The 19,352-nt window shown below is 44.0% G+C and overlaps 1 protein-coding gene across 3 annotated transcripts in view; it reads left to right on the plus strand.

Moving 5' to 3' along the window:
• Positions 1-15,448, plus strand: part of LOC311071279 (calcium-independent phospholipase A2-gamma-like) — a 24,621-nt gene extending 9,173 nt beyond the window's left edge. For 2 of the 3 annotated variants that reach the window (XM_084095578.1, XM_084095577.1), the window contains exons 8-11: positions 1,340-1,397; positions 2,211-2,405; positions 5,534-5,729; positions 13,730-15,447. In XM_084095578.1, the coding sequence (XP_083951704.1) occupies positions 1,340-1,397; positions 2,211-2,405; positions 5,534-5,729; positions 13,730-13,983 (703 nt within the window). In that variant the 3' untranslated portion in view covers positions 13,984-15,447. Of the gene's footprint in view, positions 1-1,339; positions 1,398-2,210; positions 2,406-5,533; positions 5,730-13,729 lie in introns of all 3 variants that reach the window. The other variant, XM_084095579.1, reaches the window with a different exon arrangement.
• Positions 15,449-19,352: the final 3,904 nt, after the last annotated feature.

Raw genomic sequence — 19,352 nt, forward strand, 5'->3', positions numbered from 1 at the left:
CTGGATCACATAATGACCCATGATACTGGGCTGGATCACATAATGATCCATGATACTGGGCTGGAACACATAATGACCCATGATACTGGGCTGGATCACATAATGACCCATGATACTGGGCTGGATCACATAATGACCCATGATACTGGGCTGGATCACATAATGATCCATGATACTGGGCTGGAACACTGGATCACATAATGACCCATGATACTGGGCTGGAACACATAATGACCCATGATACTGGGCTGGATCACATAATGATCCATGATACTGGGCTGGAACACATAACGACCCATGATACTGGGCTGGATCACATAACGACCCATGATACTGGGCTGGAACACATAATGACCCATGATACTGGGCTGGATCACATAATGACCCATGATACTGGGCTGGAACACATAATGACCCATGATACTGGGCTGGATCACATAATGACCCATGATACTGGGCTGGATCACATAATGACCCATGATACTGGGCTGGATCACATAATGACCCATGATAATAGGCTGGATCACATAATGATCCATGATACTGGGCTGGATCACATAATGATCCATGATACTGGGCTGGATCACATAATGATCCATGATACTGGGCTGGATCACATAATGACCCATGATACTGGGCTAGATCACATAACCCCTCATTTACACTGCAAACGTCTGCGGTGCATTACGTCTGTGACAAGGTTTTATTCCGTCCTCCACGCGGTGCCAACTCACACCAGGAGCATTTCAGAAGCGGAGCGACTGGATGCACGAGACCACGTGATTTGCCTGTCCGATGTGGTTTTTCTTGATTTTTGGGTTTCTACCAAGGATATTGGTGTGTAATACGTTTGGGAGTCTGCACAGGGTATTTATTTTGAATTTGACAATGGTTTTTTTTTTACTTTTATTTTGTATTTCCGGTGCGACTTGGACGCGCGTCCGTCAAAAATAGACTAGACGCCTATATTTAACGAAGCAGCGCGGAGAGCCGCTTCTGAAACGCGCCGCGTCGCGGCCGGTGTAAACACAAGCATTGACTAGAATGGGCGCGATCAGCTCCGGTAGCCGTGTCGCAGCCGTAATGCGCCGCAGACGTGAGCGGTGTAAATGAGGGGTAATGTCAAATATGTGATGTGCAATCAAGTTCGGGGGTGTGTGTGTGTGTGTGTGTGCTGTTTAAACGAGTGTGGGTCACAGTTGAAAGAACGTGTAAACAGACAGTCAAAGAAATCGGATATAGGCATCAAATCAGAATTGGGCCTCAAGACCTGCAGTGTGAACGAGGCCTGATAAAGTCCCAGTGTGAGTGTGTTGCTCAGGGTTCTGCCTCTGCACAGGGAGAAGATCGGCTCGGACCTGCTGATCCACACCGCCAGGAACCCCGACTGCCCTAAGGTACGGCTCAAGATCCTGCAGCTCTGATCCTGTGTGTGTGTGTGTGTGTGTGAGTCTCGGTGCAGAGCTGCGGCGCAGGAAAATAACAATAAACCAGGCAAAAGACAAAATTAAAATTTGAAACTATGACAAACTAAATCAAAATAATGACATCCTAAGTCATAATTATGAGATCAAAAATGTTTGGAATTATGCGTCAATTATGACATACTAAGTCAAAATTATGAATTTAAAAAGTTACAATTATGACTTTTTTTTATATTTTGAATTATGACTTTTTTCAAAATTATAATATTATAATGTTTACTTTTTATCAATTATGACATAAGAAGTCGAAATTATGACATACTAAATTTTAATTTAGTAACTTATGACATGAAAAAAATTCATTTTGACTAAGTCATAATTATGAGATGGACATTTTTTATTTATGATAATATAAAAAGTAGAAATTAAAGAATTTTGACAAAGAGTCTGAGGGAAAGTGTAGAGAATAGCAGTGAAGGCGTGTGTGTGTGTGTGAGAGAGTGTGAGATCAGCAGTTTGATGCTCCTCCACCAGGTGGCAGCTGTGAGTACAGTAGTGAACCACAGTCCCCCAGTGAAGTGTGTGTGTGTGTGTGTGTGTGATCAGGTGGCAGCTGTGAGTACAGTAGTGAACCACGGGCCCCCAGTGAAGTGTGTGTGTGTGTGTGTGTGTGTGTGTGATCAGGTGGCAGCTGTGAGTACAGTAGTGAACCACGGGCCCCCAGTGAAGTGTGTGTGTGTGTGTGTGTGTGTGTGTGTGTGTGTGTGTGTGTGTGTATGTGATCAGGTGGCAGCTGTGAGTACAGTAGTGAACCACGGGCCCCCAGTGAAGGCCTATGTCTTCAGGAACTACACGCTGCCGGTCGGGATTCGCTCTCATTACCGTGGCGGCTGCCGGCACAGGCTCTGGGAGGCGATCCGGGCGTCTTCTGCTGCTCCGGGATACTTCCAGGAGTTCGCTCTGGGACAAGACCTGCACCAGGTGAGACACTTCACTCACATCCCAGTAACTTCCTCTTGCAGCATCTCTTCTGTTCTCTGATGACGAGGGCGGAGCTATAACCTGTCACTCACATGAGATCAGCCAATAGCAAACCACAACCATCCAATCAACTCCCCACGGACACAATCAAGCCCCGCCCACATTTGCTCTTGTTCCAGAAGCGTTTCACTCGGATTTACAGCACTATATAGACTAGTGTGTGTGTGTGTATATTGAATATGTAAAAACCATGTTTTCCTCCTCTGATCACATGACTGCTGTGACTCCTTCAGTCTCTTCTCGTGTCAGAGGGAATTATGGGTAAGCAGGCGTCGAGTGAGTGTGTGTGTGTGACACAGACTGCAGCACAACAGCTCTTGTGTTCATTCAGTGCTTCATTCTCACGGTTTCCTGTGAATCAGTCTCAGATGAGTCAGTGTGTGTGTGTGTGTGTGTGTGTGTGTGTGTGTGTTTGCTGAAGCATCATTTTCCCTAAAGCACACAGAAGCTTCTCTGAGAAACCCGTTTAGTGTCTAATTGCATCTTTAGTCCTGAAGTGCATGAGTGAGTCTTCTGTCCTGGTGTGTGTGATCCTCAGATGAGCGTTTGAGATCCTCACATCTGTGAGTTTGAGCTGCGTCTTTACGAGGAGCAATTAAAGAAGTAACTGGCGATTAACCGCATCGCTTGAAGAGCCGCAGATGTGTGTGAGAAATGAACAAACCCACAGTGAATAAAACATGATGGGCCCTACTTTAACGATCTAAACCGCAAGTATCAAACGAGAAACGCAAGTAACTTTGTGGGCGGGTCTCGGCGCTGTTGCTATTATACCGGCGGGATAAATGACTCTTGCGCCCGACGCAAATCTAAAATGTGTTGGTCTGAAGGAGCTTCATTACTCATAGGTGTGGTTTGGGGCGTAACGTGAAATAAACCAATCAGAGCGTCATCTCACATTCCCTTTAAGAGCAGGCGCGCTTGTTCCACGGCGGATTGCTATTATAACGGCGGATTTGCCAGGAGCGGTTCACAGCCGAGGAGACCGACGTTCTCGTCAGGGCCGTAAGACACAGAGAAGTGACATTGGGGATGGAGAAACACACCCAGATTAGCTTCGGTTAAACAGGCGTATGATAATCTGGGTAAATGTGTAAGCTAGATTTATGCCTATTTTTTCACATCTTCATGGACACCACAACGATTTCCCTCGTGTGGAATATTTTTCCTGGTAATTATGTAGCCTAAGAACTGCTGCGTCTGTGTAGATGAGAGAAGCAAAGTGTGTGTTGTGCTCACGCTACATTATGGCCAAGCATGCGCCCTTAAAATAGCATCTGAGTAACGCGCCGCTGACTTTAGACGAGGTTTCTCCTGGTCTGTGGAGGAATTGTTTTCTGAAACTGCAAAATGGCACCAGGGAACGTTTGCGCCGGAACACACCTCCTCTCTCGCAAGTTCATTCCCTAGTTTACCGACGTGCGTCTGTGGAGGGAAAAGTGCAAAATAGGAATGATAACTCTAACCCTAACCCACTGTACAGAGTCTATTGCGCTGGGTGCGAGATAGGGCCCGTTTCTGTCTCGTTTTCCAGCACAAATATCTAAACCTTCCCAAAGCTGCAGTTCTTCATCTCTGTTCAAAATCTGCAATTGGATTCACCGCGGAAATCCACCAGTACCACTGGAATTAAAAACATTATTACAAGCTTACCGCTGTGAATCGAGCTCCGGCCAGCAGAGAGTTCTGGGTATGTTCTTGCTCAAACATTTATTTTGGATCATTTTGAACCCCAAAAGTGACGGACTGCAGCTTTAGATCAAGAGACGGTTCCTTGAGGAGAACCATGACTGAGGATATTAGGCCTGTTCTCTGAACACATGCATCATAATGAAGAGAGTTTGTGGTTGACAGAGTGTCAGTGTGACTCGACGGGTCAGGAGAGGTCATTACGCCTCATTATCCAATTACTCCTCCGTGACCTCTGACCTCTGCAGTCACAGGCTTCACAGGAGCTGCGAGTTGTGCTGATGAAGAATGTGAGAGAAAGAGAAGAGAGACTGAATTGAGACATTATTCTGTAAGCAAGTCTTCATATCAGTCATTCTGCTTCTTCTCCAGTAAATGTGTCTTGATATAGGAGTGTTTAGATGTTAGTGCTGGGAAACGAGACAGAAGCACAGAAGAGCATCATGTTTTCTGTGTGTGTCTGATATAAACACACAGATGCTGAAATCCACTCTGTTTGCTGAACCCTGACACACACACACACTCACACACACACACACACTCTTAATGAATAAAGAATGATCTGTCCTTGGTCAGAGAAGCAGAGAGAAACTGAGATCAGTCGCTCGGACCTCTAACAAGAACGGCTACTCTTTATCTTGATGAATGAAATCACAGTCAGATGTTTCGAGGAAGTTCATGTTGAGATTAAATGAAGTCAAATGTGTTTTATTTATCACAATGGCCCTCAATATCTCTCGAACTCTTTGACCTTTGACCCTGCCGTGTTTGGCTGCTTGATGTTGCTGTTTAAGAGAGAGCGACATTAGCAGGCCTCGTGACCTTTGACCTGCCGAACACTTTTGACTTTTACTCTGATGATCGCTGTGAACCTCAGAAGTGTTGTATGAATATAAATATAGAGACAGAGCGATGGGATATAAAACAAGAAAACGGACATCAAACACTCAAACTCAGTACATTTTTTCAGGATTGGATTGGATTGTGAATGTTGCGCTGTGATATCATTGGCTAATATTAATTTCTATGATAATGTATGATATCATAATGTCATTGATGTATGATAATCAAGTAAACCTGCTTCAGTTCAGCTGAAATATTACTAACAATATTAAAGTAGTTATTATGTTTACTTGATAAAATCAGTGCAGATTTGACAGCAGAAAGACACGTGAAGCTCGAGCTGAAGTTTGTACAATTATACTGAAAGACTTTTACTTGATAAAGTCTAAACGATCAGTCAGACACAGAAGGACTGGAGGAGACTGACAGGTTTATCAGATCATGTTGATCTTTTAGAGGCCTCAGAAAGCCTAATATGATACAGTATCTTTATAGGGTTAATGGTAACACTTGGTGACAGTGTTGTGTGTCTGCAGGACGGTGGGATGCTGGTCAACAACCCCACGGCTCTGGCCATCCACGAGTGTCAGTGTCTGTGGCCGGACGTCCCGCTGCAGTGCGTGGTGTCTCTGGGAACCGGTCGCTTCGAGAGCGCCGGCAGCAACAGCGTCTCCTTCACCAGCCTGAAGACCAAGCTCAGCAACGTCATCAGCAGCGCCACCAACACCGAAGGTTACTCCACTGTTACTCATCCACTAATCTGACCCATAACTACACACACACCGAGGGTTACTCCACTGTTACTCGTCCACTAATCTGACCCATAACTACACACACACAGAGGGTTACTCCACTGTTACTCGTCCACTAATCTGACCCATAACTACACACACACCGAGGGTTACTCCACTGTTACTCGTCCACTAATCTGACCCATAACTACACCAACACTGAAGGTTACTCCACTGTTACTCATCCACTAATCTGACCCATAACTACACCAACACTGAAGGTTACTCCACTGTTACTCATCCACTAATCTGACCCATGACTACACCAACACTGAAGGTTACTCCACTGTTACTTGTCCACTAATCTGACCCATAACTACACACACACCGAGGGTTACTCCACTGTTACTCATCCACTAATCTGACCCATAACTACACCAACACTGAAGGTTACTCCACTGTTACTCGTCCACTAATCTGACCCATAACTACACCAACACAGAGGGTTACTCCACTGTTACTCGTCCACTAATCTGACCCATAACTACACACACACCGAGGGTTACTCCACTGTTACTCGTCCACTAATCTGACCCATAACTACAACACTGAGGGTTACTCCACTGTTACTCATCCACTAATCTGACCCATAACTACACCAACACAGAGGGTTACTCCACTGTTACTCGTCCACTAATCTGACCCATAACTACACACACACCGAGGGTTACTCCACTGTTACTCGTCCACTAATCTGACCCATAACTACAACACTGAGGGTTACTCCACTGTTACTCATCCACTAATCTGACCCATAACTACAACACTGAGGGTTACTCCACTGTTACTCATCCACTAATCTGACCCATAACTACACCAACACTGAAGGTTACTCCACTGTTACTCATCCACTAATCTGACCCATAACTACACCAACACTGAAGGTTACTCCACTGTTACTTGTCCACTAATCTGACCCATAACTACACACACACCGAGGGTTACTCCACTGTTACTCATCCACTAATCTGACCCATAACTACACCAACACTGAAGGTTACTCCACTGTTACTCGTCCACTAATCTGACCCATAACTACACACACATCGAGGGTTACTCCACTGTTACTCATCCACTAATCTGACCCATAACTACACCAACACTGAAGGTTACTCCACTGTTACTCGTCCACTAATCTGACCCATAGCTACAACACTGAGGGTTACTCCACTGTTACTCATCCACTAATCTGACCCATAACTACACCAACACTGAAGGTTACTCCACTGTTACTCATCTACTAATCTGACCCATAACTACACCAACACTGAAGGTTACTCCACTGTTACTCGTCCACTAATCTGACCCATAACTACACACACACAGAGGGTTACTCCACTGTTACTCGTCCACTAATCTGACCCATAACTACACACACACCGAGGGTTACTCCACTGTTACTCGTCCACTAATCTGACCCATAACTACACCAACACTGAAGGTTACTCCACTGTTACTCATCCACTAATCTGACCCATAACTACACCAACACTGAAGGTTACTCCACTGTTACTCATCCACTAATCTGACCCATGACTACACCAACACTGAAGGTTACTCCACTGTTACTTGTTCACTAATCTGACCCATAACTACACACACACCGAGGGTTACTCCACTGTTACTCATCCACTAATCTGACCCATAACTACACCAACACTGAAGGTTACTCCACTGTTACTCGTCCACTAATCTGACCCATAACTACACCAACACAGAGGGTTACTCCACTGTTACTCGTCCACTAATCTGACCCATAACTACACACACACCGAGGGTTACTCCACTGTTACTCGTCCACTAATCTGACCCATAACTACACACACACCGAGGGTTACTCCACTGTTACTCGTCCACTAATCTGACCCATAACTACACCAACACTGAAGGTTACTCCACTGTTACTCATCCACTAATCTGACCCATAACTACACCAACACTGAAGGTTACTCCACTGTTACTCATCCACTAATCTGACCCATAACTACACCAACACTGAAGGTTACTCCACTGTTACTCATCCACTAATCTGACCCATGACTACACCAACACTGAAAGTTACTCCACTGTTACTTGTCCACTAATCTGACCCATAACTACACACACACCGAGGGTTACTCCACTGTTACTCATCCACTAATCTGACCCATAACTACACCAACACGAGGGTTACTCCTCTGTTACTCTTCCACTAATCTGACCCATAACTACACCAACACGAGGGTTACTCCTCTGTTACTCTTCCACTAATCTGACCCATAACTACACCAACACGAGGGTTATTCCTCTGTTACTCTTCCACTAATCTGACCCATAACTACACCAACACGAGGGTTACTCCTCTGTTACTCTTCCACTAATCTGACCCATAACTACACACACCGAGGGTTACTCCACTATTACTCATCCACTAATCTGACCCATAACTACACCGACACCGAGGGTTACTCCACTGTTACTCATCCACTAATCTGACCCATAACTACACCAACACTGAAGGTTACTCCACTGTTACTCGTCCACTAATCTGACCCATAACTACACACACCGAGGGTTACTCCACTGTTACTCTTCCACTAATCTGACCCATAACTACACCAACACAAGGGTTACTCCTCTGTTACTCTTCCACTAATCTGACCCATAACTACACACACCGAGGGTTACTCCACTGTTGCTCATCCACTAATCTGACCCATAACTACACACACACCGATGGTTACTCCACTGTTACTCATCCACTAATCTGACCCATAACTACACCGACACCGAGGGTTACTCCACTGTTACTCATCCACTAATCTGACCCATAACTACACACACACCGAGGGTTACTCCACTGTTACTCATCCACTAATCTGACCCATAACTACACCAACACCGAGGGTTACTCCACTGTTAATCATCTTCTAATCTGACCCATAACTACACACACCAAGGGTTACTCCACTGTTACTCGTCCACTAATCTGACCCATAACTACAACACTGAGGGTTACTCCACTGTTACTCATCCACTAATCTGACCCATAACTACACACACCGAGGGTTACTCCACTGTTACTCTTCCACTAATCTGACCCATAACTACAACACTGAGGGTTACTCCACTGTTACTCGTCCACTAATCTGACCCATAACTACAACACTGAGGGTTACTCCACTGTTGCTCATCCACTAATCTGACCCATAACTACACCAACACGAGGGTTACTCCACTGTTACTCATCCACTAATCTGACCCATAACTACACCAACACTGAAGGTTACTCCACTGTTACTCGTCCACTAATCTGACCCATAACTACACACACCGAGGATTACTCCACTGTTACTCTTCCACTAATCTGACCCATAACTACACCAACACAAGGGTTACTCCTCTGTTACTCTTCCACTAATCTGACCCATAACTACACACACACCGATGGTTACTCCACTGTTACTCATTCACTAATCTGACCCATAACTACACCAACAACAAGGGTTACTCCACTGTTACTCTTCCACTAATCTGACCCATAACTACACCAACACTGAAGGTTACTCCACTGTTACTCATCCACTAATCTGACCCATAACTACACACACCGAGGGTTACTCCACTGTTACTCATCCACTAATCTGACCCATAACTACACCGACACCGAGGGTTACTCCACTGTTACTCATCCACTAATCTGACCCATAACTACACCAACACTGAAGGTTACTCCACTGTTACTCGTCCACTAATCTGACCCATAACTACACACACCGAGGGTTACTCCACTGTTACTCTTCCACTAATCTGACCCATAACTACACCAACACAAGGGTTACTCCTCTGTTACTCTTCCACTAATCTGACCCATAACTACACACACTGAGGGTTACTCCACTGTTGCTCATCCACTAATCTGACCCATAACTACACACACACCGATGGTTACTCCACTGTTACTCATCCACTAATCTGACCCATAACTACACCGACACCGAGGGTTACTCCACTGTTACTCATCCACTAATCTGACCCATAACTACACACACACCGAGGGTTACTCCACTGTTACTCATCCACTAATCTGACCCATAACTACACCAACACCGAGGGTTACTCCACTGTTACTCATCTTCTAATCTGACCCATAACTACACACACCAAGGGTTACTCCACTGTTACTCGTCCACTAATCTGACCCATAACTACAACACTGAGGGTTACTCCACTGTTACTCATCCACTAATCTGACCCATAACTACACACACCGAGGGTTACTCCACTGTTACTCTTCCACTAATCTGACCCATAACTACAACACTGAGGGTTACTCCACTGTTACTCGTCCACTAATCTGACCCATAACTACAACACTGAGGGTTACTCCACTGTTGCTCATCCACTAATCTGACCCATAACTACACCAACACGAGGGTTACTCCACTGTTACTCATCCACTAATCTGACCCATAACTACACCAACACTGAAGGTTACTCCACTGTTACTCGTCCACTAATCTGACCCATAACTACACACACCGAGGATTACTCCACTGTTACTCTTCCACTAATCTGACCCATAACTACACCAACACAAGGGTTACTCCTGTTACTCTTCCACTAATCTGACCCATAACTACACACACACCGATGGTTACTCCACTGTTACTCATTCACTAATCTGACCCATAACTACACCAACACCAAGGGTTACTCCACTGTTACTCATCCACTAATCTGACCCATAACTTCACCAACACTGAAGGTTACTCCACTGTTACTCATCCACTAATCTGACCCATAACTACACCAACACTGAAGGTTACTCCACTGTTACTCATCCACTAATCTGACCCATAACTACACCAACATGAGGATTACTCCTCTGTTACTCTTCCACTAATCTGACCCATAACTACACACACCGAGGGTTACTCCACTGTTGCTCATCCACTAATCTGACCCATAACTACACACACACCGATGGTTACTCCACTGTTACTCATCCACTAATCTGACCCATAACTACACCGACACCGAGGGTTACTCCACTGTTACTCATCCACTAATCTGACCCATAACTACACACATACCGAGGGTTACTCCACTGTTACTCATCCACTAATCTGACCCATAACTACACCAACACCGAGGGTTACTCCACTGTTACTCATCCTCTAATCTGACCCATAACTACACACACTAAGGGTTACTCCACTGTTACTCGTCCACTAATCTGACCCATAACTACAACACTGAGGGTTACTCCACTGTTACTCATCCACTAATCTGACCCATAACTACACACACCGAGGGTTACTCCACTGTTACTCTTCCACTAATCTGACCCATAACTACACCAACACCGAGGGTTACTTCACTGTTACTCATCCACTAATCTGACCCATAACTACACCAACACTGAGGGTTACTCCACTGTTACTCATCCACTAATCTGACCCATAACTACACCAACACCGAGGGTTACTCCACTGTTACTCATCCACTAATCTGACCCATAACTACACCAACACCGAGGGTTACTCCACTGTTACTCATCCACTAATCTGACCCATAACTACACACACACCGAGGGTTACTCCACTGTTACTCATCTACTAATCTGACCCATAACTACACCAACACCGAGGGTTACTCCACTGTTACTCATCCACTACTCTGACCCATAACTACACACACACCGAGGGTTACTCCACTGTTACTCATCTACTAATCTGACCCATAACTACACACACACTGAAGGTTACTCCACTGTTACTCATCCACTACTCTGACCCATAACTATACACACACTCAGGGTTACTCCACTGTTACTCATCTACTAATCTGACCCATAACTACACCAACACCGAGGGTTACTCCACTGTTACTCATCCACTACTCTGACCCATAACTACACCAACACCGAGGGTTACTCCACTGTTACTCATCCACTACTCTGACCCATAACTACACCAACACCGAGGGTTACTCCACTGTTACTCATCTACTAATCTGACCCATAACTACACCAACACCAAGGGTTACTCCACTGTTACTCATCCACTACTCTGACCCATAACTACACCAACACCGAGGGTTACTCCACTGTTACTCATCCACTAATCTGACCCATAACTACACACACACCGAGGGTTACTCCACTGTTACTCATCTACTAATCTGACCCATAACTACACCAACACCGAGGGTTACTCCACTGTTACTCATCCACTACTCTGACCCATAACTACACACACACCGAGGGTTACTCCACTGTTACTCATCTACTAATCTGACCCATAACTACACACACACTGAAGGTTACTCCACTGTTACTCATCCACTACTCTGACCCATAACTACACACACACTCAGGGTTACTCCACTGTTACTCATCTACTAATCTGACCCATAACTACACCAACACCGAGGGTTACTCCACTGTTACTCATCCACTACTCTGACCCATAACTACACCAACACCGAGGGTTACTCCACTGTTACTCATCCACTACTCTGACCCATAACTACACCAACACCGAGGGTTACTCCACTGTTACTCATCTACTAACCTGACCCATAACTACACCAACACCGAGGGTTACTCCACTGTTACTCATCCACTACTCTGACCCATAACTACACCAACACCGAGGGTTACTCCACTGTTACTCATCTACTAATCTGACCCATAACTACACCAACACCAAGGGTTACTCCACTGTTACTCATCCACTACTCTGACCCATAACTACACCAACACCGAGGGTTACTCCACTGTTACTCATCCACTAATCTGACCCATAACTACACACACACCGAGGGTTACTCCACTGTTACTCATCTACTAATCTGACCCATAACTACACCAACACCGAGGGTTACTCCACTGTTACTCATCCACTACTCTGACCCATAACTACACACACACCGGGGGTTACTCCACTGTTACTCATCTACTAATCTGACCCATAACTACACCAACACCGAGGGTTACTCCACTGTTACTCATCTACTAATCTGACCCATAACTATATCGAGTCCATCCTTTAGTTTAAACTAATAGTCGGTTGTTTTACTGGCGTTTTCTCAGTTTCTCCTATTAAATCCAGTCACTCAGTCCGGCTGAGGGAGTGTGTTCCTGCGGGAAGGTGACGGCAATGCATAACCTCTATAGGTTGTCACATGACATGTCAGATGATTGACAGCTGTCACTCTGATGCACATAACCCATAGCTCTCTCTGCTGAGTCTCGCAGTACTGTAGTGTTCATACAGCAGCGCTCGAGATTAAACACGATCACACAGGTTATTAATAATCCCAGATTAACTCCCTTCCTCCCAGTGCATCCAATCACACATGCGCACATAATAACTCATGCTCTGTTCATCTTTTTTATCTGATGAGATGTGCAGAAACTTTGATGGAAACACTTTTAAATATAATATTTATATAATAGTTTTCTTTTAAAATTTGCACACGTGCATAAAATCTTAAAATGCATGCACTTAATTGAGACAAATAATTATTGTATCTAATATGAAAAGTCATTTATCATGTGGAAAAAAAAAAATTTATTACTGATATACGATCCAGCAGATTCCCATGAAATTATGATTTTGTTCTCTTGAACACAAGATGGAAATGGTGCTTTATTCACTATATGTTTAATGCAATATTGCAATTTATCACGGCACATGTAAAGAGCAGCATAAAGCACAGTGTGGATGTGCTATTAACAACACTGGAGTGAACTGAATCAGATTCATCCTTTAGTGAATATCTCTCTCTCTCTCTGTCTCTCTCTGTCTCTCTCTCTGTCTCTCTCTCTCTCTCTCTGTCTCTCTCTGTCTCTCTCTCTCTCTCTCTCTCTCTCTCTCTCTCTCTCTGTCTCTCTCTCTCTCTCTCTCTCTCTCTCTCTCTCTCTCTCTCTCTCTCTCTCTCTCCCTCCCTCAGAAGTGCACACTATGCTGGACGCTCTGCTCCCGCCGAACACGTACTTCCGCCTGAACCCGTTCCTGAGCGAGGACGTGTCTCTGGACGAGAGCCGGAGCGAGAAGCTGTCTCAGATGCAGAGCGAGGCGCAGGAGTATCTGGAGAGGAACCAGGAGAAGCTGAGGCGAGCCGTGAGCGAGCTGACCCGAGAGAAGACACCCGTGCAGAGAGTGAGGGAACGACTGAGGCTCACAGCACTCCTGTACGGGCTATAGGACACACACACACACACACACACTCACACACACACACACTCTCTCACACACACACTCTCTCACACACACACACAAGCTGACCCGAGAGAAGACACCCATGCAGAGACTGAGGGAACGACTGAGGCTCAAAGCGCTCCTGTACGGGCTATAGGACACACACACACACACACACACACCAGAGACACACTCACACACACACACACACACACACACACACGCACACACATCACTGATGGGAAGGGAAATCTGATGAAGGGAAGGGAAACCATGATGATTTTACTGAAACACACCGCATTAAATTTACATTTAAAAAAGATTGATACTGTGCAGAAGAAAATAATAAGTCGTCAGCTTTATTTCTACAGGCTTCATACAGTACAGATCGCTTCACAGCAGCTTCACAGAGATAAACTGGAGAATAACAGAAGCGATGATGAAAACTTCATCAAATATGAGACTAATTCAGCTGTGAAGCAGCTCTACAGAACACAATAGAGTCACAATTCAGTTCAGTTCAATTCAGTGTTGATTCAGTTCAGTTCAATGTTGATTCAGTTCAGTGTTGATTCAGTTCAGTTCAATTCAGAACTGTTTAATACGTTTAAAAGACACTTAATATTCAGTATTATTGATTTGATGGAACTGACACTCAGTGTAAATCAGATGAGCTGAATAATGACAGTTTCATATTTGATGCACAGTGGAAATAAAGCTGACTTGAGTTGTGTAACGAGAGTTTGAGTCCAGATCTGATCTAACACTGATGATGATTAAACGCCACTAGAATCATCACGAAGACTTTAATGACGACAGATGAACTCCAATGCACTTTAACCATTTATACAGCGCTTATTTATTTCTACAGGCAGCTCATATCTATACACACACACACACACAGATCGAACACTACAGACTGACAATCAGAAGCACTTGAAGAATTTAAAGCTGACCTCTGACCTCTGACCTCTGTTATTGATCTCCTTTCTGGAATTGTGTGCACTTTGAAACACTGTTGTTCTGATTCTCTCCACTTGTTTTCGTTTGTTTCTTGAGTATGTCGAGGCTTCTGGTTTCATTCACTTCCAGTTATTTAAGCTGAGCTAAACCAGTGTGTTCTGCCTGATCCTGCAAACTGTTAAATTATTTAAGTTATTATCAGTCATAAACGCACTGGTTCACGGCACATATAGTTCTATGATTTACTGCACTGTCGTTCTTCACACACATTCACAGAAGGAGCGTCTGAAGCTTATATTTTAATGTGTGTGTGTGTGTGTGTGTTTCTCCTGTGTTACGCTCGCTCGACGTCACAGTTGTTGAGTTCCTGGAGAAACGCACTGAATCTGTGTGTGTGAGTGATGAAGTAATTCTCCAGCACACACTGAGACTGAAGCTGAGACTGATGAAGAGCTGCTGTGATTCACTTCTGATCCTGATACTGCAGTGTAATAAACCATGATCTTTCATCAGTCTCGTGTTTATTTGTCTAATGAACTACATTACTGTGTGTGTGTGTGTGTGTGTGTGTGTGTGTGTGTGTGTGTGTGTGTGTGTGTGTGTGTCGTCTGCTCGAACATCCTCCTCTTCGTGCGCTCGAGTTCCTCAGGATCTGTGACTGGTGTTCGCTGATGAAGATCATGAGTGTCAGTGTGAGTGAGCAGAGCTTTTGTCATTTACTAGTTTTTTTTAAAATATCTTAATAGTTTTTATTAATTTTTGAAAAAAGTTATTTACTTTAGTACATTAGTTATTACATGAAAATGAGAAATGTGGCAACTAGCTGAAATAGGTTTTTTATGTTTTATTTTAGTTTTCTTCAGGATATACACTCACCTAAAGGATTATTAGGAACACCTGTTCAATTTCTCATTAATGCAATTATCTAATCAACCAATCACATGGCAGTTGCTTCAATGCATTTAGGGGTGTGGTCCTGCTCAAGACAATCTCCTGAACTCCAAACTGAATGTCAGAATGGGAAAGAAAGGTGATTTAAGCAATTTTGAGCGTGGCATGGTTGTTGGTGCCAGACGGGCCGGTCTGAGTATTTCACAATCTGCTCAGTTACTGGGATTTTCACGCACAGCCATTTCTAGGGTTTACAAAGAATGGTGTGAAAAGGGAAAAACCTCCAGTATGCGGCAGTCCTGTGGGCGAAAATGCCTTGTTGAAGCTAGAGGTCAGAGGAGAATGGGCCGACTGATTCAAGCTGATAGAAGAGCAACTTTGACTGAAATAACCACTCGTTACAACCGAGGTATGCAGCAAAGCATTTGTGAAGCCACAACACACACAACCTTGAGGCGGATGGGCTACAACAGCAGAAGACCCCACCGGGTACCACTCATCTCCACTACAAATAGGAAAAAGAGGCTACAATTTGCACAAGCTCACCAAAATTGGACAGTTGAAGACTGGAAAAATGTTGCCTGGTCTGATGAGTCTCGATTTCTGTTGAGACATTCAGATGGTAGAGTCAGAATTTGGCGTAAACAGAATGAGAACATGGATCCATCATGCCTTGTTACCACTGTGCAGGCTGGTGGTGGTGATGTAATGGTGTGGGGGATGTTTTCTTGGCACACTTTAGGCCCCTTAGTGCCAATTGGGCATCGTTTAAATGCCACGGCCTACCTGAGCATTGTTTCTGACCATGTCCATCCCTTTATGACCACCATGTACCCATCCTCTGATGGCTACTTCCAGCAGGATAATGCACCATGTCACAAAGCTCGAATCATTTCAAATTGGTTTCTTGAACATGACAATGAGTTCACTGTACTAAAATGGCCCCCACAGTCACCAGATCTCAACCCAATAGAGCATCTTTGGGATGTGGTGGAACGGGAGCTTCGTGCCCTGGATGTGCATCCCACAAATCTCCATCAACTGCAAGATGCTATCCTATCAATATGGGCCAACATTTCTAAAGAATGCTTTCAGCACCTTGTTGAATCAATGCCATGTAGAATTAAGGCAGTTCTGAAGGCGAAATGAGGTCAAACACAGTATTAGTATGGTGTTCCTAATAATCCTTTAGGTGAGTGTATAATGTAGTTTGTATTTAATGCAGAATGAATATCATGATTGATTGTGTCTTTCAGAGGAACTTAGAAATGCTGCATCAATGCAAAAAACTTTCAGAGTGAAGTGAAGGACCCTAAAACACACACACACTTACACACACACACTCACTAACACAGACACTCACAAACACACTCTTACATACACACAAAGACACACTCTCAGACACACTGATGTGATTGCTGGTGGTCAGTGAGACTGATTGTTCTTCATAAAACATTAAGATAAATCGTCGTCAGAATATCAATCGCTCAGGATTCGACACATATATATATCACATGCTCACAGACTCGTTCGATATTGTGAATTATCTTAATTTGCTGTATTGATGTGAAATGCGACTGATGATGAAGGATGTTGGGGAGAATGTTTCACATTATCTGATGAACTTGTCTAAATCCAGTCAGAGATACAGAATGTTTGTTAGACACTGGATTTACCAATCAGCTTCCAGCACCACAAACGTCATGTGTGTGTGTGTGTGTGTGTGTGTGTGTGTGTGTGTGTGTGTGTGTGTGTGTGTGTGAGACAGAGAGAGTGTGTGTGTGTGTGTGTGTGTGTGTGTGTGTGTGTGTGTGTGTGTGTGTGTGAGAGAGAGAGAGAACTGGATGGGCTGTTCTATGACTCACTCCACACACACTCAAACAGCAAGAACAGCAAAAATAAAAAAGTTCTTCCTCTGCTGTGTCTCTGTCAGTGGCCAGTGTTATTTTACTGTCATTGATGTTCTATTACAGTTTCTGTGGATATTTTAAGTTAGATTTTAGTTGTATATTTTCTGAGTTATTCTACTCCCTTCATTCATCATTTACATTTATCTTTATCTTTTTAACAGACGCTTTTGTCCAAAGTCACTCACAAATGAGGAACATCACAAGCAAGAGCAAAAATATTCATAACACACAATGCCAAGGTTTAAGTATAAACTAGATTAGTACTCAACTATTCTGAAGTGTGTGTGACATTCTGCTCAAAAAACTCAAATCTCAAGTTTTGATTGGGGGCAGATGATGAGAATAACTGCAGGCACAGCCAATTATACTCCGGATATGGACAGGTCTCCCATGATCCTTTGCGGTTTATAATGATGGGTGCACAAGAGGCTGATGGAGATTACGCTGGAGAAACGCTGACGGAAGAACTGGACGATCTGATGTATCCTATCCTTGCTCTATAGTCTCGCCTTCTCTCTCTCTGCTTTCCTGTGATCTGATCCTTGAGTTTTATCTGGATTTATATCAGCATGTGGTCGATAGAAAAAACAAGGAATGATGATGATGATGATGTTGTGATGATCTTCATCTAAACCTGCTGTTCTCTGAACAATCGCACATTGCAGGTAAATGAGAAGTTATGATTTGTTTTAATATATAATATTTCAGAATGATGCCAAATAACTATTTTGGTTCCCCAAAGAACCTTTCAGTGATTAGTTCTTAGAAGAACTATTTGTATGGTTCAGGTCTTCCCTCTCAGCGGTGCTTCAGGGGTCGTGGAGGGGTGAGGGGTCCGAGACCATCATCTACTGGAGTGCCTCAGGGCTCAGTGCTGGGACCGCTTCTCTTCTCCATCCACATGTCATCACTAGATCTGTCATTCAGAACATGGGTTGGGTTTTTACTCTACCTCTGGGTTTTTACTCTACCTCTCATTCCAGCCGTATGATCCGACATTTCAACTAAACTTCATTTCAACTAAACCCTGCAAAGACAGAACTGCTGGTCCCGGCCAACCCAACACTTCATCACACCTTCTCCGTTCAGCTGGGTTCATCATTCATAACTCCATTGAGATTGTGATTGATGATCGGTTAAACAGCCACTGTTCTACTCGATCTATTTATCTATTTAATAAAAACGCACCTTGCTCCGTGTGCTGTGCTAGACTGACCATTGCACTTATATATTGTTGCTCTATTGTTGGTTTGATTGCTTCTATTGTTCTCCTAATTTGCATAAGAGCATCTGCTCAAAGATAATGTGAATGTAAACATCTTAATAATCTAAAGAACCGTATTCCACTATAAAGAGCCTTTTGTGCAATGGAAAGATTCTTCATGGACTCACTGATGCCTATAAAGAATCTTTATGTGTGTGTGTGAATTCTGTTTGTTTATGCAGACTGTATACTCTGCTTCTTTTCATCTCTCCTGTGGTTCATTCATCTGTTGCAGAAGAGACTCGGCTCAGTGAGCGCGTGAACAGCAGACCTTCATCTGGATCTGATGGAGTGTTCACGGCTCTGTTCTCAGACGGGACGCCTGGGTGATTTTAAATTGAATTCTG

This window comes from Abramis brama (assembly GCF_963993115.1).
Source record: "Abramis brama genome assembly, chromosome: 20".
Classification (NCBI taxonomy): Eukaryota; Metazoa; Chordata; class Actinopteri; order Cypriniformes; family Leuciscidae; genus Abramis; species Abramis brama.